This window comes from Balearica regulorum, chromosome 3 (assembly GCF_011004875.1).
Source record: "Balearica regulorum gibbericeps isolate bBalReg1 chromosome 3, bBalReg1.pri, whole genome shotgun sequence".
NCBI lineage: Eukaryota > Metazoa > Chordata > Aves > Gruiformes > Gruidae > Balearica > Balearica regulorum.
In genome coordinates, this window is record NC_046186.1 from 107,617,256 (window position 1) to 107,634,748 (window position 17,493).

Consider the following 17,493-nt stretch of genomic DNA (forward strand, 5'->3'; position numbering starts at 1 on the left):
GAAGGCCTGAATTTTCAGCCCTTAAACTCAAGCAGAACCGTAAAAGAGCTGTACTTGCCAAGTAAATTCCTTTCTGTGCTAAAAGGTCAATTTCCTATATGAGGAAGACATAACTTTGCTACTGTTATACCAGCTCAGATTTTAGCCCCTCCTCCCTTTTTTTTTTCTTCTCTTCCAGCTAGTATTTTCTCTTTTGTACCTTTCTAATGCCCTTTTCCTGGACTTTAGACACTGTATCTGATTAAAAATTACTGAGTTACAGTGGCAGTAATATCACTGCTTCCTGCTGCACGAGGAAATGCTAAAGGCTGCCCCCCAGTTGCTAATAAAGAAAAACTGAATAGCATAAACATCACAGCACCTGAGTCAATAAAGATTTTAATACATCTTTTCAGATAAAGCTCCACAAGGCCTTGCTTCCCTGACCCCAACCACGAAGCCTTCCATAACTGAACCAAGCATGACCTTACACAAGCATCTGCTTTGTAAGCAGTATTCTAATTTGCAGGATGTTAAATGACCTATTTTTTCTCATGTAAGAAGTTAAAACTTAGTAGTATTTTGCTGTCATTACAAAGGAACACAAGGTAGGCTCTTTAACAACAAAACAGCTCTTCTGAAAATGTACAGGGAAATGCTTACTGTAGAACAGCTTCAATGCAGACAAGGTTATTTGGACTGATACTTCCTTATCTGCCTTTTCAAGAATCAGACTCTTGCACTGGTATCTTATTATAATTGCAAGGAAGAAAAGAAGTATTACATTTCGTGGTTGGGGCAACAGCAATTTAATTCAGAAATTCAAACATCAAATTTCTACTTGTCAGATCTGAAAGTTCAGATAGTGAAGACATCCTCACTCCAAATCCATCAAATACTCACTGTGAAGAATGCCCTGGCAAGCAACTAGGTAAGAGACAATGGTTTAAAACACTTCCTATAATGTATTCAAGCATCTCAATGTTATGGTTTGATACTAACACTGCAGAAATATCAAACTATAAAGCCAAATTATTATTGCTTATTTATGCAATGACAAAACTAAATAACACTCAAATTCAGAGGATAACGAATTTGTCCTGTGCACCTTCTAATCTGATCTGATCTAATAACATAAAACCAATTGTATTTCAAATAACAAGAAAGAAGCAATGGGCCCATAATCATAAATAAAATAAAGGCATCCTAAGGAGGAACTTGAGGAACACATAGGCTATTAATAAATGAAAATTTGAGACACTGTGAAAGGAGGTAGTTATGAAATAAATACTGTGTTCCACAAAGAGATAATGAGGTGGAAAGTCTGCAGAAGACAAGAGACGAGGCAGTCAGTCTCCTCCTAAGATAACAAAAAACCTGAGAATAATGAAGACTCCATCACACAACTGCCATCCTCACGTCTGCCTGCATCCTTCTGAACTTTATAAATGGGAACAAAATCACTGAAAGTGTAAGTTACCAACTCTATCCTCAGCCACCAAACAATGAGCTAATTACACCCTCAGAACCACAGTCACTGGGACTGAAAATTCAGAAATAAGGAAAATGTTTTTGTCCTACTTTCCCGATGTTGATTTTGGATATCAAAGAAGGTAGTAAGAGAAAATATTTCCAGGTCTGAAATAATCAGAAAAGAATGAGTGTAAAATTATAGCTTAACTCACATAAAAACAGCTTGCAAATGGGAATGTTTTCTCTTCAAAAGAAGTTATGAAATTCCGAAAACACCTCCAACTTCATAAGACGCTGAACCAGATCAACGCTATGACAGTTCTAATGTGGACTTTTTTTTTCTGCAAACACCACAGAAGTCAAATGAATCTTTATGCTAGAGGCAGCAGTATCTCTTGGAAAGTTCCATCACATTTAGCATCCACTGAGCCTTGCTATAAACATTATTACTTGGAAGGCAAGACCAAGGGGGGTTTATGTAAGACTTCTGGCATTAAGAATTTTCCCATTAAGGCACAAGGTTAAAAAGGACCCTTTTCAATCAAACTTTATTTCTTGTCTGTCTCTCTCATTTTCACTTTTAGGAGGGTTTACTTAGTTCTGTTTTATGACAACCACATCCAATTTCTACCTAAACTGGATTACATACCATCTGACACATCCATCACAGTGCTCACATCCATCTGCCTTTCAAGCAACTGCACCCAGAAGATATACCAATCTACACAAAAAAAAAGAAAAGAAAATCTTCATCTACACATTCCTCCTTTTCCTATGAGTCTGCTTTCTAATAAAGGTGTAATTGTCCTAGCTAAAGGACTAGTGGGGACTCACAAGAAAGAACAGAGGGGTGCGCTCCCCATCTTGCTGGCCTTCTCAACTGACTATAATCAAGAATTTCCTTTCTTAGGAGGTAGGTGTCAGACATGAAAGAGGAAGGTTTATTTCTGAGGGTATTATGGCTAACCACATGTAAGATACCCCATCTCCAACTGCTTCTTGTGTCTCTTTTTCTTTAAAAATCACACCGTTGAATAAATAGCCAGATATCTCAAGTACCACTCAACAGACGTAGGGAAAAAACAGGCACAATGCGATGAACGCAGATTTTACTGGAAAGACCAGCTCAAAGCTATTTTCTCCTATTCTCCTTCTCCATCAACCAGACCGGAGAAGTGACCCAGGTTAGTTAAAACGTAAAGTTACTTCTAACTCGGACCAGTGTCCTCGTTCAGTTCACTGCACAGCCCCACAAACCTTTATTTTAGCAGAGCAGAAGGGATGTTTGGAGCTTGGGTCTTAGGGAGAGAGGAACAATGGGAGAAAAAAGGACAAAGGATACGTTTTAAAAGTACCTTCACTGAAAGGACTACTCAAGGCTACTATCGCTTCAGGCACTGGAGTTAGGGTTTCTAAATTCCTTCTGCTCAAATAACACAGAATATAGGTCTGTGCTAGCTCAGTCACCCATTACACAGCTTTCACTTAAATTAACACTCCCACTAGACAGTATACTGTAAGAAAGCATTTGCCTTCTACATGATGGCACAGCCAATGTGATCCACTAGCTCTTGGCACTCCAAGCATATACGAGTCTTTTATTTCAAAATACTTCTAGGTCATCACAGTCTCCTTCAGAAATCCTATCAACAAATTCTAGTCAAACAGCATTAACCTCACAGAGTCCTCACTGCAGGTGGGATGCCACCCTGAGGGGGTACTATGGGAGCAGCTGCCAGGGTTTAGAACATACAGGGTCACAGGGCAAAACAAAAGCCCAGAGTCTGTAAAGATGACCTTTGTTTACAGCCCCTCATCAGTGGAAAAATGGAGAGGAAAGACAGAGCCTAAACTCACAGAACCCCTTCCTCTGTAAAGCAATACCTTGTAAGGAAGCACTGGCTTACCAAATACCCACTGAAATAACTTTCTGTCCTGCCATTTTCCATGTAAAACTAAACCATGCAACATTTCAAAGCAATACATTTTCAGTAGACTATGAAAAGAATCTTGTTATTTTTTCCTTATTTTTCTAGCCCTGTTTCCTTCACTCTCAGCAATTTGTAAGGACATCTTCATGTGTGTGTTCCACATTATATCTGTTGCAAAGTTTGGTAAACATTTAAAATATGTTGTTGCTTTCTTTCAAACCCACAATTAGGGTTCACTTTACCAAAGGCCAGAGCACTTGGCTCATCCTTGTGCCAACTCAACTCAGACATACCGTGCAATAGAGCTAACTCCCTAGATAGGCCTTCCACCCCCAAATTTTCCACTTAAGCAAATTAATGATCAGGAAAGATGGGCCACACCCAGAAGACAGAAAACCACTTATTCAGCAAGTCAAAAATGGATATCCTGGCACTGAAACTTATAGTTGAAAGTGAAACGCATCCTACAAAGAATCCCAGATTTCAGCTGCCTGCTAACTACAGTAAATATTTCAGGGATGTCCCTAAGATGATTTTTACTGAGGACAAATAGTACCTTCTCATAAAAAGCAAAGAAGAGGCTGGCTTGATAGGGAATAGACAGTTCTTTTATCCCTCTAATGGATTTATTCCCTTATGTTCAATATTTCTCAGAAAGGATGTCACTTCCACAGAGAATTCTGCTGCTCTACATTTTAAGGACTCAAATGTTCCAGTGAAGCCCAACTTAAATTTCAGAAGCTGATAAAGAAAATGGAAAGAGAAGAAAAAAAAATGCATCTGGTGGTTTAGAATGCTAAAATCCTTCAGACTAAGACAGGGGCAACCAGAAATCCAGAAACAGACTGATCAAGCTAACTGTAATCTTGTATACCTTATGGAAGTACATGTGTTTATGCTTTGCATGCCTATCTTTTCACATGCAAAAGATGACATCTGAAATGTATGTAACTTGAGAGTTTGCCCTGTAGTCTTAACTATCCTCCCATAAACTTAACCAACAAAAATAATAATTAACATAGGTGCTTCATAATCCTTCCAAAATATTTTCTTAGTAAGAAGGTAAGTGAGGATTGTTTTACCATTCAATAGAAAAAGAAGACTGTTTAATGTGGGTGTATGCCAATATATGAAAACTATTTTAAATGAATATTTTTGCAGTGGTCTGAAGGATCATGAGCCTAAATGTTGAACGCTTGGTAGCTGCAAATTTGCTCTGAACTGAATCACTCTGCAACCCTGCACAGAACAAATAGATGGAGGAAAGAAAGTCAAGATGTAAATGACTTAAGCACATTAACACTTATAATTACGTACTGTTCAAGAAGCTGGAATGTCCCAAATGATATTTAGGACAGACTTAGATGTACCCTTGCTAAAGACAGCACAAAAGGCAGCAGCACAGGCACACTGAAGCGGCATGCAAAGCCACCCGTGGCACACTCGCTGTGCCTAGGAAGGGTATGTGCCCGGAGGGTACCTTCTGCGGTCCTCAGGGGAAACTTCTTCCAGTGGCAACCAGGCCTTCTAAAGTCTTTTTTCTTAAAAGGATTTAGACAAAACCAAGCATTTTACACCTCAATTTCCACCTTACATAAAATGGAGAGAAAACCTGGCTCACCAATAAAATAATTGCAGAGTTAAAAGTTTCAGTTGTAAGAAAAACAAATTTTAGATGTTTGAGGTAATGCAACATGCATAAATAAAGTGTAGCTACCCAGCTTAAGCTAATATGAGTTTTACTCCAGCCGACACCTGGATATTTGATAATGCATGCAAATACAAGCTTTTAACATACGTCATGAGGAATTAAGTAACAACACAACCTTGAAACTGAAATTAATATTAATGCATGTGGAGGCTTTTTTAGCCAAAAAAACCCAACAATAAAAAAAGTGCTACAAATCCATAAAACACAAATTGATGTTGATTCCTAATAAATGTAAAATCTTATCCTGTGCAATACTACAGTTTGCAGAAAAAACTGGCACACGGCAATATTTAACCTTGGCCCACAAGTAAGTATCACTTCATTAGTACAAATCTGTAATTTAAGGTCTCAGGGGCAGGTATAAGCTTTACAAGAACTCCCAAGTCATGCATTTCTGAGAAATATACATACATGCTTTCTTCCTCATTGTGAACATCTGCACATATACTTAACTTAGATGAAGTTTTCTTTCTAAAGCTAGTCTTGGAGCTGTCAATGCCATTTGGTAATGCCAGCACTGGTGCATTTACAACAATAGCAAAAGCTAAGATACACATTAAAGAAAAGGCCATTTTATTAACATTCTGAGCCATCATTTAGTTATCAAGTAAAATACCACATGATTTGCTCACAGAAATTAATTGATCAGAAATGAAAAATTATCAAAGTTTTATGTTCTGATTGATGTTACCTCACAAACATTCTATCACACATTTATTTAAACTAAAAAACAGATAAAACTAGGAACAAAAAATTTAAGAATATCCAGAAAACAGCAGTAGTGGTGTTATTTTCAGCTAGCAACTTTTCTCCTTCTTCAATTTAGTAGGTATCAGGAGACAACTTCAAAAACATCATGCAATTTCTCTGCACAATTCTACTAATATCTAGATTTTGATCTCCTTCCCACTATAAATTCATCCCATAATTCCACAATTCTAATGCAGAAACAGCATTCAGATTTGGAACTCCTAAACCTGAAATACAATCATAGCAATTTCATTTAATTAATGCTGAGGTTGTTTGTATTTGATGTTTGAGCACCTTGGCCAATGTACTTTAGGAAAGAAAAGTAACTGACTTGCATTTGACATTGGAGTGGTCTGCACACCAATTACCACTGCAATCCATATCATTCCTAAACAAAATCAACTGAGAACAGAAAAGTGATTAACAATAGAAAAAAGCAAGAGGAGTGGCACACTAAGAATAAAAAACAGAAATACAATTTCTAAAAGGTACAAAAACATTCAGAGAGGAAGAAAATTATCTTCAAAGTACAACATTACGTATGGTTAATGTGGAAATCTGTCCTGAAAGAACTGGGGCACTAAAAGGAAATAAACCAAAACAATCTGCTATCTCATTGTATGAAAAAAACTGGAACAAAACATGCCTAAAGCATGATTTCTAGTTCACTAGCTACAACTCAGATCAAATCCTGATGCATATTGGCTATTCGTCTGAAATACCACTACTACAGTTGTGACATTATCCATCTTTTAGTAGTACTTTCCTCCTCCTCCTCCTCCTTCTCCTATGTCCTTTCCTGCATTCAGCACACTCCCAAAAAGGATGTGGCCACCACAGTTACACTTTCAGGAAAAAAGCATGTAGTGGCATTTAGATGATGTGTTTTCTTTTCCTTTCTTTTGCATTACCAGTTGCAAACATCCTAATAAAACTAACAGTGGAATGAGTTTCGTTTCGAAGGCTGATCATTTAACACATATTCAAGCGCTCTTTACATTTTTTTAACCTTTGCAAAACATCCCCTTATAAACAGGCATTGTATTACAGCAGTATTAATGATAAAGTGCCAAAGTGGCATTTAGAACCTCATAAACAAGGGAACCTCACCAGCAAAGCCCCAAATCAAAGAAATGACTGGGAATGTATAGGGGCTTTTTTGTTTTTGTTAAACATTCATAGTAATAAATATGTGAGCATAATAATTAGTATGTTGTTTTGAACTGCAGTGGTACTGAATTTTCTGTCAAAATTTTACATCAACACCTATTTCATCTTGGGGACACTAGCTATTGGAGGATAGAAACATCACATCTGCTGCATATTACATATTAACAGTGCTGTATTACAAAGGTTTTGATCTGTTTGGAGGAAAAGGTGGAGATGGTGGGCATTTGTTCTTTTGGGAAGAGTTACTACCACATACGCAGACTAATTGGGTAAAATACAACAGTTTATGTAGTACATGAAGTACTCTCCACCTGCTAACAGGAAACAGCATCTCAACAATTTACCCACAAACACATTTTAAAAGTTAGATCCAAATTAAACTGAATACAACAACCTTTCACATCAGGTCCTAAGCGAACAGTTTCTCAGAAAACACACAATTGAAATCTTTAAAATTCAAGAAAATTGCTTAAGAAAAATAGTCTGCTTGGGTTTTTTTCCACAAAGCATTATCACAAAGAGCTCTTTCTAGCAGGTTGACACGGTTCTTCAACAAAAGTAGCAGACTTCAAAATATTCCAGAAGAGCATTTGCAGCTTAGCACCACCCCATTTTAAAGCACTCCTCGCTACAGCTCTTTCATGAAAGCCCACAGTCTCAAAGGCAACAAAACACAACCCAGTAACAAACCAAAATCAAACGCAATATGCCTTTAGGACAAAAAAGCCCCCTTCTCTGGAGTGAAGCAGTCAAGTGGGAACAGTAAAAGAAGGAATGGCCAGTATAGACTCTGATCAAGGGCAATACATGCTCGTATCAAACAAGCTCATTCTGCCAACTTAATGATTCAGCTTAAACAATTGGGAATTTTCCTCCTAATTTCTGTCAGAGTAAAGTACATCTATTGAGCACATTTGAAAATTCTGCCTTTTGTAAGGTAATCTTTTGCTCTGCATACAAGAACTACCATGGAATTCAGTAGAGAGTGATACACTAAAGAAAAGATGATGGCAGTTTTGTGGAAAAAATCATGGCCTCCAAAAAAGCTAGACACAAATGACTTAATATTTTCCTTTGAACAGAATATATTTTTTTTAACATAACAAGGTAAGTACCACAATTCAAGTACTTACACTTACTTAGCAAAATGCTCTCATTTAAAGATAATTTCATTAAGTCCAAAATAAAACCATGAAAACAATCCAAAGCAGACCACAGAATGGTGTGTTTCCAACTTCCGTATAGATTGAACAAATTGATTAAGAAACAGAATCTGACCCTTTAATAAACCTGTTCAAAGCTGATCCTATTTCACAAACAGGTTTCCAGTTTTGCTTTTATAAGTTACAGATCATTAACTTTGAAACATGCCAGCGTGCAAGATTCATCATATACATTCAAATACTCATTCGTGTCTCTGACCATATGGTACAAGGTTAGCAACAGTTCTCAATAACCACAAGATGTAGACAGGTCAGTTCTATCAGTCTTACTATAACAGCAAATACTTGTTACTAGCTTAAACTCTGTAACAGGAGTTATTTTCACTCCATCAGGTAACTCCCCATAACTCCAAAAGGAATTTGAAGCTTAAATTACTTACCTGTGAACATAATGCAACTGATGAACTGAATCAATAGCTATCACCATTTCAGCCAAATAAAAACGAGCCATATCTTCAGGTAGTCTGTCCTCAAACTTGCTAAGCAATGTAAGCAGGTCTCCTCCAACATAGTAATCCATAACCAGGTACTATGGAGTGGGAATGATAAGAAAACACAGGGGGGAAAAAACAATTTATTGAGTGAATCAGACACTAAAAACAAATTTAAGCATAAAAATTATAAAATTATTGTGGGCATTAAAAAAGCTAACCAAGATACTTAGATGTTCTAAAAAAATGTAGCTGATTCAGCCTCATTTTAAAATTTAACCTAGCTGAATATTTTTCATATTTATTCTTCTCCAAATACAGTAAGCCTCATGCCAAACTGTATCAGCTTCATCCACTGTCTCATCACCAAACATAAAATATTTAGATACTCTGGATTCTCTTATAAAAATGATATCCTTTGACAGAATGCAAAAGGAGTAAAGGATTAAAGTACAGACCTATAAAAACAAAACCAACTGTGTTAACTTGGGATCTCATTTAATGGCCCTAATTTCCCAGGCTTCCCTTTTTCTTTTTTCCTACCATCATCTTTTCCCATTTTGGGAAACTCTTTAGACTACTCAGATTAAGGCAAAAGTTAAGAGACTTCCAATGGCTGACAGTACAATTCCAGGTATTGTTGGCATTGCATACCATACAGGATCTGTCAACGTACAGTGGAAGGTGTCACCTTCTCTAACTGAGCTGATAGGCAAAAATACACTTGATTTCTGATTTATTAATGAAACATAAAACCTGCTTGCCATTGAATCGGATGTGAAGACTTGAAAGAGATCAGAACTTTTATCCATTTTACTGTATTATGGCAGAACAAAATGCCACTTCCTTTAGAGACACGGTCAAAATGACTGGACAAAGCAAACTCATCATTAATACCTTTTTATCTTAGTTTAGTTTGTTTTAATTGTGGAAGAGCAACTAGAAGGGCAAATAGGGAAAAGAAAAAATCAAACTAATTATAACTAACTAATTATAAGCAATCTAATTTAACACCTGCTGCTATAACATTACTTTCAAACATCATTGTGGACAGACTAATTAGAATAGTTTCCTATTAAAGTATATAGTAACTGAAAGCTTTTGCCTAGAGTTCCAACCTCTGCTTCCAGGAAGGCAGCATATATCCATATTTGAAGCAGTGACTCTTAACAATAGTGCATAATGAATCACAAGTAATAAAAAAAATTAAAGATGCAATAACATATATCCCAAATTTATTCTTTAAAATTTGGGTAAACCAATTTAAAGTGACTTTTTATAAATAGTTCTCCTCATTTGTTCTTTCTGTTGTCTGTCTCACCTTCAGAAAAAGAAATTAAAACACGTGGAAAAAATCTGCAAAATTATACCAGCTATAAGGAAGATGTGGGACAGGCAGAAATCTTATGCCTGTTTCTTTTCCCTCATACTTTCCATAATAACAAAAGTGATGAACTAAGATTTTAACAATTTGATACAGAATAACCTGGGCATCTTCACTGATTCCAAGTGCATGAAGAAAGCACATAATGCGTTTCCACAAAATTTTAAATGTGCTGACAATCAAAATCTCATCTGTCGCTTTGTGACATGAATAGTAAACTTCTTAAATTATCCTCATGAGCCTTACACAAGATAAGTATCTTCTATTCAGTGGTGCTCCTACGCTCCCTGTGAAACAAGATCTACAGTATTAGATTCTCATGTTTTACAGTTTTAGAAAATACATTAAGCCTTTGGAACTTAATATAATTATTATTAACTGATACACTATACAGTGAGATCTGCAAGAGCTTAACTCATTGCTTTGAATGTATATTGAGAAAAACTTCTTAAGATTCTCATAATTGATGTGGGATCTCTGCACTCTTTCTTCAGCATTTTTAAAATCAGTACAACTTAGTAACTGGATATACCAAAATAAAGGCATTTTGACTCTTACAATACAGGATGCTGCACTTCCCATTTTGCAAGAGCAACACAGTGGCCTAATCAGAAGGAAACCCTCAACTCCTCGAATATGCCAACATTTAAACTGTAACTCACAGTATTAAGTTGTGCACTTGAGGTTAAACACATGTATAGGAATCAGAGCTAAGTTTTCAACTTATTTTTTAACAAAATAATTCAGTCAATGTATAGCATCCCATATAATGTCAAAATCCATGTCCTTAAAAAAAGCTGGTTTTCGAAAAAGCTTTAAAAATACTTTCTAAATGCACACAACCATCCAGTTCTATTCAAGTCTGAAATGCTTCTAAAAATACTACTGTATGATAGCATCATCCTTCCAAGAGAAAGAAAAAGCACAGGTTTAAGGACATTAAATTCTAGTAACTAGTGGAAGTTTAACATGGACATTTAATCCTAAATCACAGACTCGTTTAGGTCAGAAGAGAGATTTTGAGATCATCTACTCCAACCTCATCTGCTCTAGTAGGGTCAGCTAGAGCAGGCTGATGAAGACTGTGCCCATCTGGGTTTTGAGTATCTCTAAGGATGGAGACTCCACAATTTCTCCAGGTAGCATGTTCCAGTGTTTGATCACTCTCACAGTAAAAAAGTGGTTTCTTGTGTTCAGATGAAATTCCATGTGTTTCAGCTTGTGTCCACTGTCTCCTGTCCTGTCACCAGACACTACTGAGAGGAATCTGGCTCCCTTGCCTTTATTCCCTCCCATCAGGTATTTATACACATTGAGGATAAGCGCACCAATGCTTCACTGATCTGGGCTGAAGAATTCCAGCGCTCTCAGCCTCTCCTTACATGAAAGATGCTCCAGTACCTTAATCATCTTTCTGGCCTTGAACTGGACTTGTGCCAGTAGCTCTCTCTTCTGCACTGGGGAGCCCAATGACATGATACTTCAGGTGCAGCTGCACCAGGGTTCAGCAGAGAGGAAGGACCTCCACTGACCTGCTGGCAACGCTTTACCTTGCAGTCCAGTATATTCTATGTTTTTTTGCTGTGAGGGTGCATTGCTGGCTTATGGTCAGCTTGTTATCCACAAGGAACTCAAGCAAAGCTGCTTTCCAGCCAGTTGGCTCCCAGAATGTACTGGGTTTATTTTATTCCACTCCAGATGCAGGACATTGCATTTCCCTTTCTTGAACTTCATGAGATTTCTCTCTGCCCAGTTCTCCAGTCTGTTGAGGTCCATCTGAATGACAACGCAGCCGTCTGGCCTATCAGCCACTTCTCCCTCTTTATCACGATCCCATTGTCCAGGTCTTTCAAAGAAGATGTCGGCACCAATATTGAGCCCTGGAGTGCACCACCACTGACTGGCCTCCAGCTGGACTTTGTGTCACCGACCACGACTCCATGGGCCTGGTAGTTCAGCCAGTTTTTAATCCACCTCACTGTTGCTTATCTAATGCATACTTTCTCAGCTTGTCTATGACGATGTTATGGCAGACAGTGTCAAAGGCGTTACTAAGTCAAGGTAAACAACATCCAGTGCTCAACCACATTTACTGCTCAATCTACACAGATTTTTATTCTTTTTTAAAAGGCCACTTCTGTTATATTTTATTTTCATAAAAAGCACATAGACAACTAGCGATACGTTCACACTACAATGATGAAAACCAGTATTACTGATATTTTCCCCAGCAGGCTGCAAAACTAGGTCCTGTTAGCAGACTATCAAAGATAAAGAAGATGCTCTGTGCTTAATGAAAATAAGGAAACTGGCAAAATTAATACGAATTCTACCAGGCTGTTGCAGTATATATATTATTTTCTTTGAAATACTGTTAATAGTAATATCAGAATTACATAGAACATGACATTATTTTTACTGTCGACATTAACAAAGCATGAAGCTGGCTGGGAGGTATTTAAGCCAACAGTTAGATTCACAAATGCAGAGCCCTGTTTCTACATAAACTCCACCAAAATCCATGGATCTCCAAGTATCTGAACTGACAGAACAGAAAGCAATATCATGGCAAAAAGCATTGCAATTCTGCAAGAATTCCATGTATAGCACTTCTTTTATTGGACACATTGGGGGCAAAAAGATTATGACTGCACAGTAGATTTTTAAGAAAACATTAGAACTTACTAATGATATGGAATCCACAGCACAGGGCACTAAAACCCAAATAAGCAAAATCTATCGGTGTGTAGTTGTTTACTTCTTCAGGCATAAATACAACCAACAAATGCCAAGTGGTTTAGAAAACAAAGCTGCATTCCTGATATATATATAGCAAAACTTTAAAAGTTTTTGATCACTCTTCAGAATCTTATGCACAAAATCACATATCCTCACATGGTCTGTACAGTCCAGAACACAAAATTTAAAAATAAACAAACTATATTTCTGTCTCAAACTACAACTAAGAATCTGCATTTCCATCCATATATACATAAAAGCAACACTCACTAAATAGTTTTCATCCTGGAATGCATAGTGTAATGTTGTGATCCACTGGTTATCTCCATTCACTAACACATCTCTCTCTTCTCGAAAACAGGCTGTCTGAAGGGGAGAAAAGTAATTACAGGTTTTAAATAAAAAATATAAAGAAACACATTTTGCAAGTTGACTATGTTTTAACATTAATATTTCACGGGAAAAAACTCAAAACTGCCTCTCAGGTAAAAAGTCATTTACTACACTCTCCCAACATGCCAAAAATCTATGAAAAACTAGGTATCAGAAAAGTCCACCTTCTTAAAATTTAAACAGTTGTACTTGTCTATATTGTTAAATGATGCAAAGGGAGAAATAAGCTGCTGCTTCCCATTGTCTAAAAATACCAAGTCAAAATCTTGTCTTTTTTGTACATATAGATATTGAAATCAAGTACCAATAATGACAGAATAGCAATATAAGATTGAAAAAAACAATCAGTAATGGCATTATAAAATAACTGCAATAGGAGTTAAAGAACTAGGATGTAGAGTCTTGTGTCATTGTTTTACCTCATCATGCCGTTAACCTAGTTTTACACTTGAATTTTCACACAAGCAAGGCTGTTGTTTTCATTTGAAAGTAGCTGCCAATAACTTCCATGTAGTCATAACATGATAATCATTAACCAGTTGGGGTTTTCCCCACACTTTTTGCTCAGGAAAAGTAGGATAGAACTGAATACTCTTCTTGCCAGATACAAGCCATATGATAAGACATCCAGGAGGACCTCCCCTCAATATAGAAATATGGAAAATATGGAAATATGGAAAGAAAAATATGGAAATATGGAAATATGGAAAGAAAATATGGAAATATGGAAAGAAACACGGGAGGCAAAAGGTGCCTTCACAGTAAATGGAACAGAAGAAGAACAAGAACTGCCAAGAAATGCTAAGGAATACCTAAGAACAACAACACAGGTTTGTATGAAACAAAAGAAGATAAAATGTGAAGAAAATAACCAACTGGAAAGCAGGAAGGCAGTTAATTCAATGGAAGTCTTGCAACCTGCCCCAAGAAGTGAATAAAATACCTCAGCAAAAGCAGCATTGCAGAATGACAGAGGAAAATGACCAAAGAAACTAGAAGCCAAAAAGAAACTATAGCAAAGAAGTATGATAAATGTTTTGAAGGGACTGAGTTCTTAAGTGAATATCACAAGAAAACAAAAGGTACGAAATAGCAAAGCCAACAAAATTTTGTTCAGAAAAAGGTCTAACAGACAGTGTGAAAGAACGAATAATAATTGTATGGGCTCTATTTAGAAGGCAGATGGAGAGTTAGAGAAAAACACAGACCATAATTTCTTCCAGCACACTCTGCTACTTAACAAAGATGTTTCATCGTTTTGAACCATGCTCTGTCTCTTCCATCTTAGGAGACAGCTAAATTTAAAGGAAAATCAAGGCTTTTCTTTATACTTTTCCAATTTAATTTCCAAAAAACAGGCAAATATGAGAACTCTGATATGGTCATTGTTGACTGTGAGATTTGGAGAGTGAAAAATGAAAAGTGAGGTAGCATTTAAATTGAGCTGTGCACAAGAATACATGCCGTAAAAACAGATCAGAAAATAATTCCTTCCTCCAAGCAAATAAACCATACCAAGTCTTGTTTCAGTAAATACAGTAAGAATAAAACAGATCAAGAAAAAAAAAGATGGTATACTTTCATCACAGCACAATGTATGAGATAAATCAGTGAAAACTGAGAAAAAACATACTTTAACCAAATACCCTCAAAGGTTATTAAATGAAAAATGGACTTGGGGGTGGGGGAAGGAGGATCTTAGAATGAAGCAAAGCTGTTCGATGCTTCAGCTTGATGTTTTTCCTTCCTTGTTTGTAAACTCTTGACATATTTCAGAGAGAGATGCTATGAACTGTTTTCACAAGGATAAATGACACATAGTTCCTCTACTTATGACACAATTCACAGGATTAGTTACTACAGAGTTTATATAATTCCACTTGTTTTTGCCATGATTTAACAAAAGACCATGCATTCCTTCAGCACTCTAGACACCCACCTCCAGGCAGTATGCCTAGAGCTGACAGCAACAGCTATTACCACAGTAGATCACAGCTGACACAGTAACAGCCAAAGAGTCAAAGTGATTCATTGCCTTTACATTAATTCATGGGGGAGAAAAAAAAAGGGGGGGGGGGAAGGATGGTAGCAGCAGTTCTTGTAATTACTGTAACATAGCTCAATTAAGTTTTGGGTTTTTTAAATGAAGCCTTTTTCGTGTCTTTGATTATTTCAACATTGCACCTCATCCTTCCTAGGCACGGTCTCCTTGACTTGTTGGCAGGGACCTCCAGAGGTCATCTGATCCAAGTCTCTGTTGCAGCAAAGCCAACTAAGTGCTTTGGTTGTATCTATACTGTTATCGTGGCCTTCAACCAGCAAAGAATTCAGGCTGCTCAGCTATTTGGTGCTCATGTCCTTAAAGCTCAGAGTTAGTACCTCCTGGGCGTGCTGACGGCTTCCGTGCTGCGTAATATTTGTCCTGGTCTCTCCTGAGCCTCATGTGGCACCGCCATGGCGCACATGTAACTGTAAGTGATTGTCAACACTCAGAGTAACAGGTTTGGGAGCGTAACAGCAAGCTGTCGCACACTGTCAGGTACTCCTTGTATCAGTAACGTTCCCAGTTCTACATCACATCTCTGAGTTTTCAACAGTGGCAAGTATTTGGAAAACTTCTGCTCTTTATAATACAAAAGAGAACACCGACCTTGCAACCTGTATAATTCCATTGTAGCAAAGTTTTTGCATGCAATTACTCATAGAGCTTGTGGTCATCAACCTTAATCTGGCATTCGCAAGCCCCTGAGAACATACTCCCTTCCTGCTTTTACAAAAGACTCACGCTTCCCACCAAGTTGATACAGGGATATATGAACAACTTATTTCTGTCATTTACGTATACACCTACCTATACGCTTGTCTTGCATTTTTGGACTGCATGATTCTCCTGTGTATTTCAGTGTTAGTGCAGCACATTGCTAAGAGTCAAAATGAGTCATTTTCCCTAGCAGTAGTAACAAGTGAGATGCGTTCATCAACATTTAAGAATGACAGGTTACAGTTGTTGAAAGTCATGCCTTGTAATGCATTTTCACTCCAGATGGTTCTCTTTCCACTGCATACCCATGGGTTACAAATCCATGGAAAAACATAGCTGTAATTCTTTTTAGGCTAACGGTTCAGACTTTCAGAAATTCAGCTGGACCCATGGGAAGGGTATTTTTAATACCTTGCATAGAGAAAAATCTTTCAAACCTATTTATAACTGTATTTTAATGGAAAGAAATAGTTTTTAAACTGACTTTAGAAGGGTACATTTAAAAATAGAGTGGAACTTTATTTCTAGTCTTTTCTTTTTCACTGAAATAATAAAACTTAGAGTAATGACATCTGTCTTGGAGGGAAATACCTCTTTCTATTGAGACTAATGCCAGATTACTCGGTATCTGACTAATTTCTGGATAAAGAGGAAACACATTGTGCACATCTAACCACAATCTGCATGCCATTTATACTTTTTAATGTGATAACATTTCCATTAAAAGAGACAGGATGTGCATACATCAGAAATTGGCTTTGTCTGGATACGTTTTGTGGTGTTGTGCTTTTTTTTTTTTTAAAGTGTGATGGTTTCCCATTGATCTCATTTCCTAACAAGATACAATTAAAACATAAATGTGGAAATCAGAGCAAACTTGGAAGCAACTGAACAGCAAGGCAGTCTGAGAGTAGCAAAGTCGGAGTCTCAAATAAAAACTGAGGTTAGAGATAACTCAATCTGACAAGTTGGAAAAGACACCAAGATAGTACTCGCACTGTCCAAACTAAAAGCCCGACAGCCAAAGCAACTTGGCCATTTGGCAATTTGTATGTGTTAAGACACTGAGATATATTTTTATGAGTCTATTTTTTAGGCAGTTTAATTTTACTATGCATAGATGAAGAATTTCAAAACAATTTAAAGAGTTTGATACATGTTCTGTTCAAAATTAATGCACAAGTCTTCAGGTATAGACTGTATTTTCTAAGTTTCTTTCCAAAGGAATCCAGGGGCATATATTGAGGAGTCTGAAGAATGGGGTTGTATAATGAAAGTAGGAACCCAAGGCAAAGCAGGGCTGGTGAAAGAGCTGTTCCACTGTTTTCAGAACACAGAATGGACTCAAGCTTTAACGAGGAACTTATCACAAATTTTTGCAGATGGACATTTTTATGAAACACACAAATGAATTTGAAACTTTTATCTTTCTGATTTTTCAGTCTTCAAATTGGACCTTGACTAAGTTCTAACTATGGATAAACTAATAGGCTTGGTGAGTGGCTCAGTAATTACCTTTCACCATGGAAAATACTTGCTAAAGACTAC

The 17,493-nt window shown here is 37.0% G+C and overlaps 1 protein-coding gene across 9 annotated transcripts in view; it reads right to left on the reverse strand.

Moving 5' to 3' along the window:
* The window catches only part of CDC42BPA (CDC42 binding protein kinase alpha), a 190,481-nt gene that overhangs the window by 106,918 nt on the left and 66,070 nt on the right, over nucleotides 1-17,493 (reverse strand). For all 9 annotated transcript variants that reach the window (XM_075749397.1, XM_075749396.1, XM_075749395.1 and 6 more), the window contains 2 exons: nucleotides 13,062-13,157; nucleotides 8,618-8,766 (listed from right to left, as the gene is read on the reverse strand). In XM_075749397.1, the coding sequence (XP_075605512.1) occupies nucleotides 8,618-8,766; nucleotides 13,062-13,157 (245 nt within the window). The remainder of the gene's footprint in view (nucleotides 1-8,617; nucleotides 8,767-13,061; nucleotides 13,158-17,493) is intronic.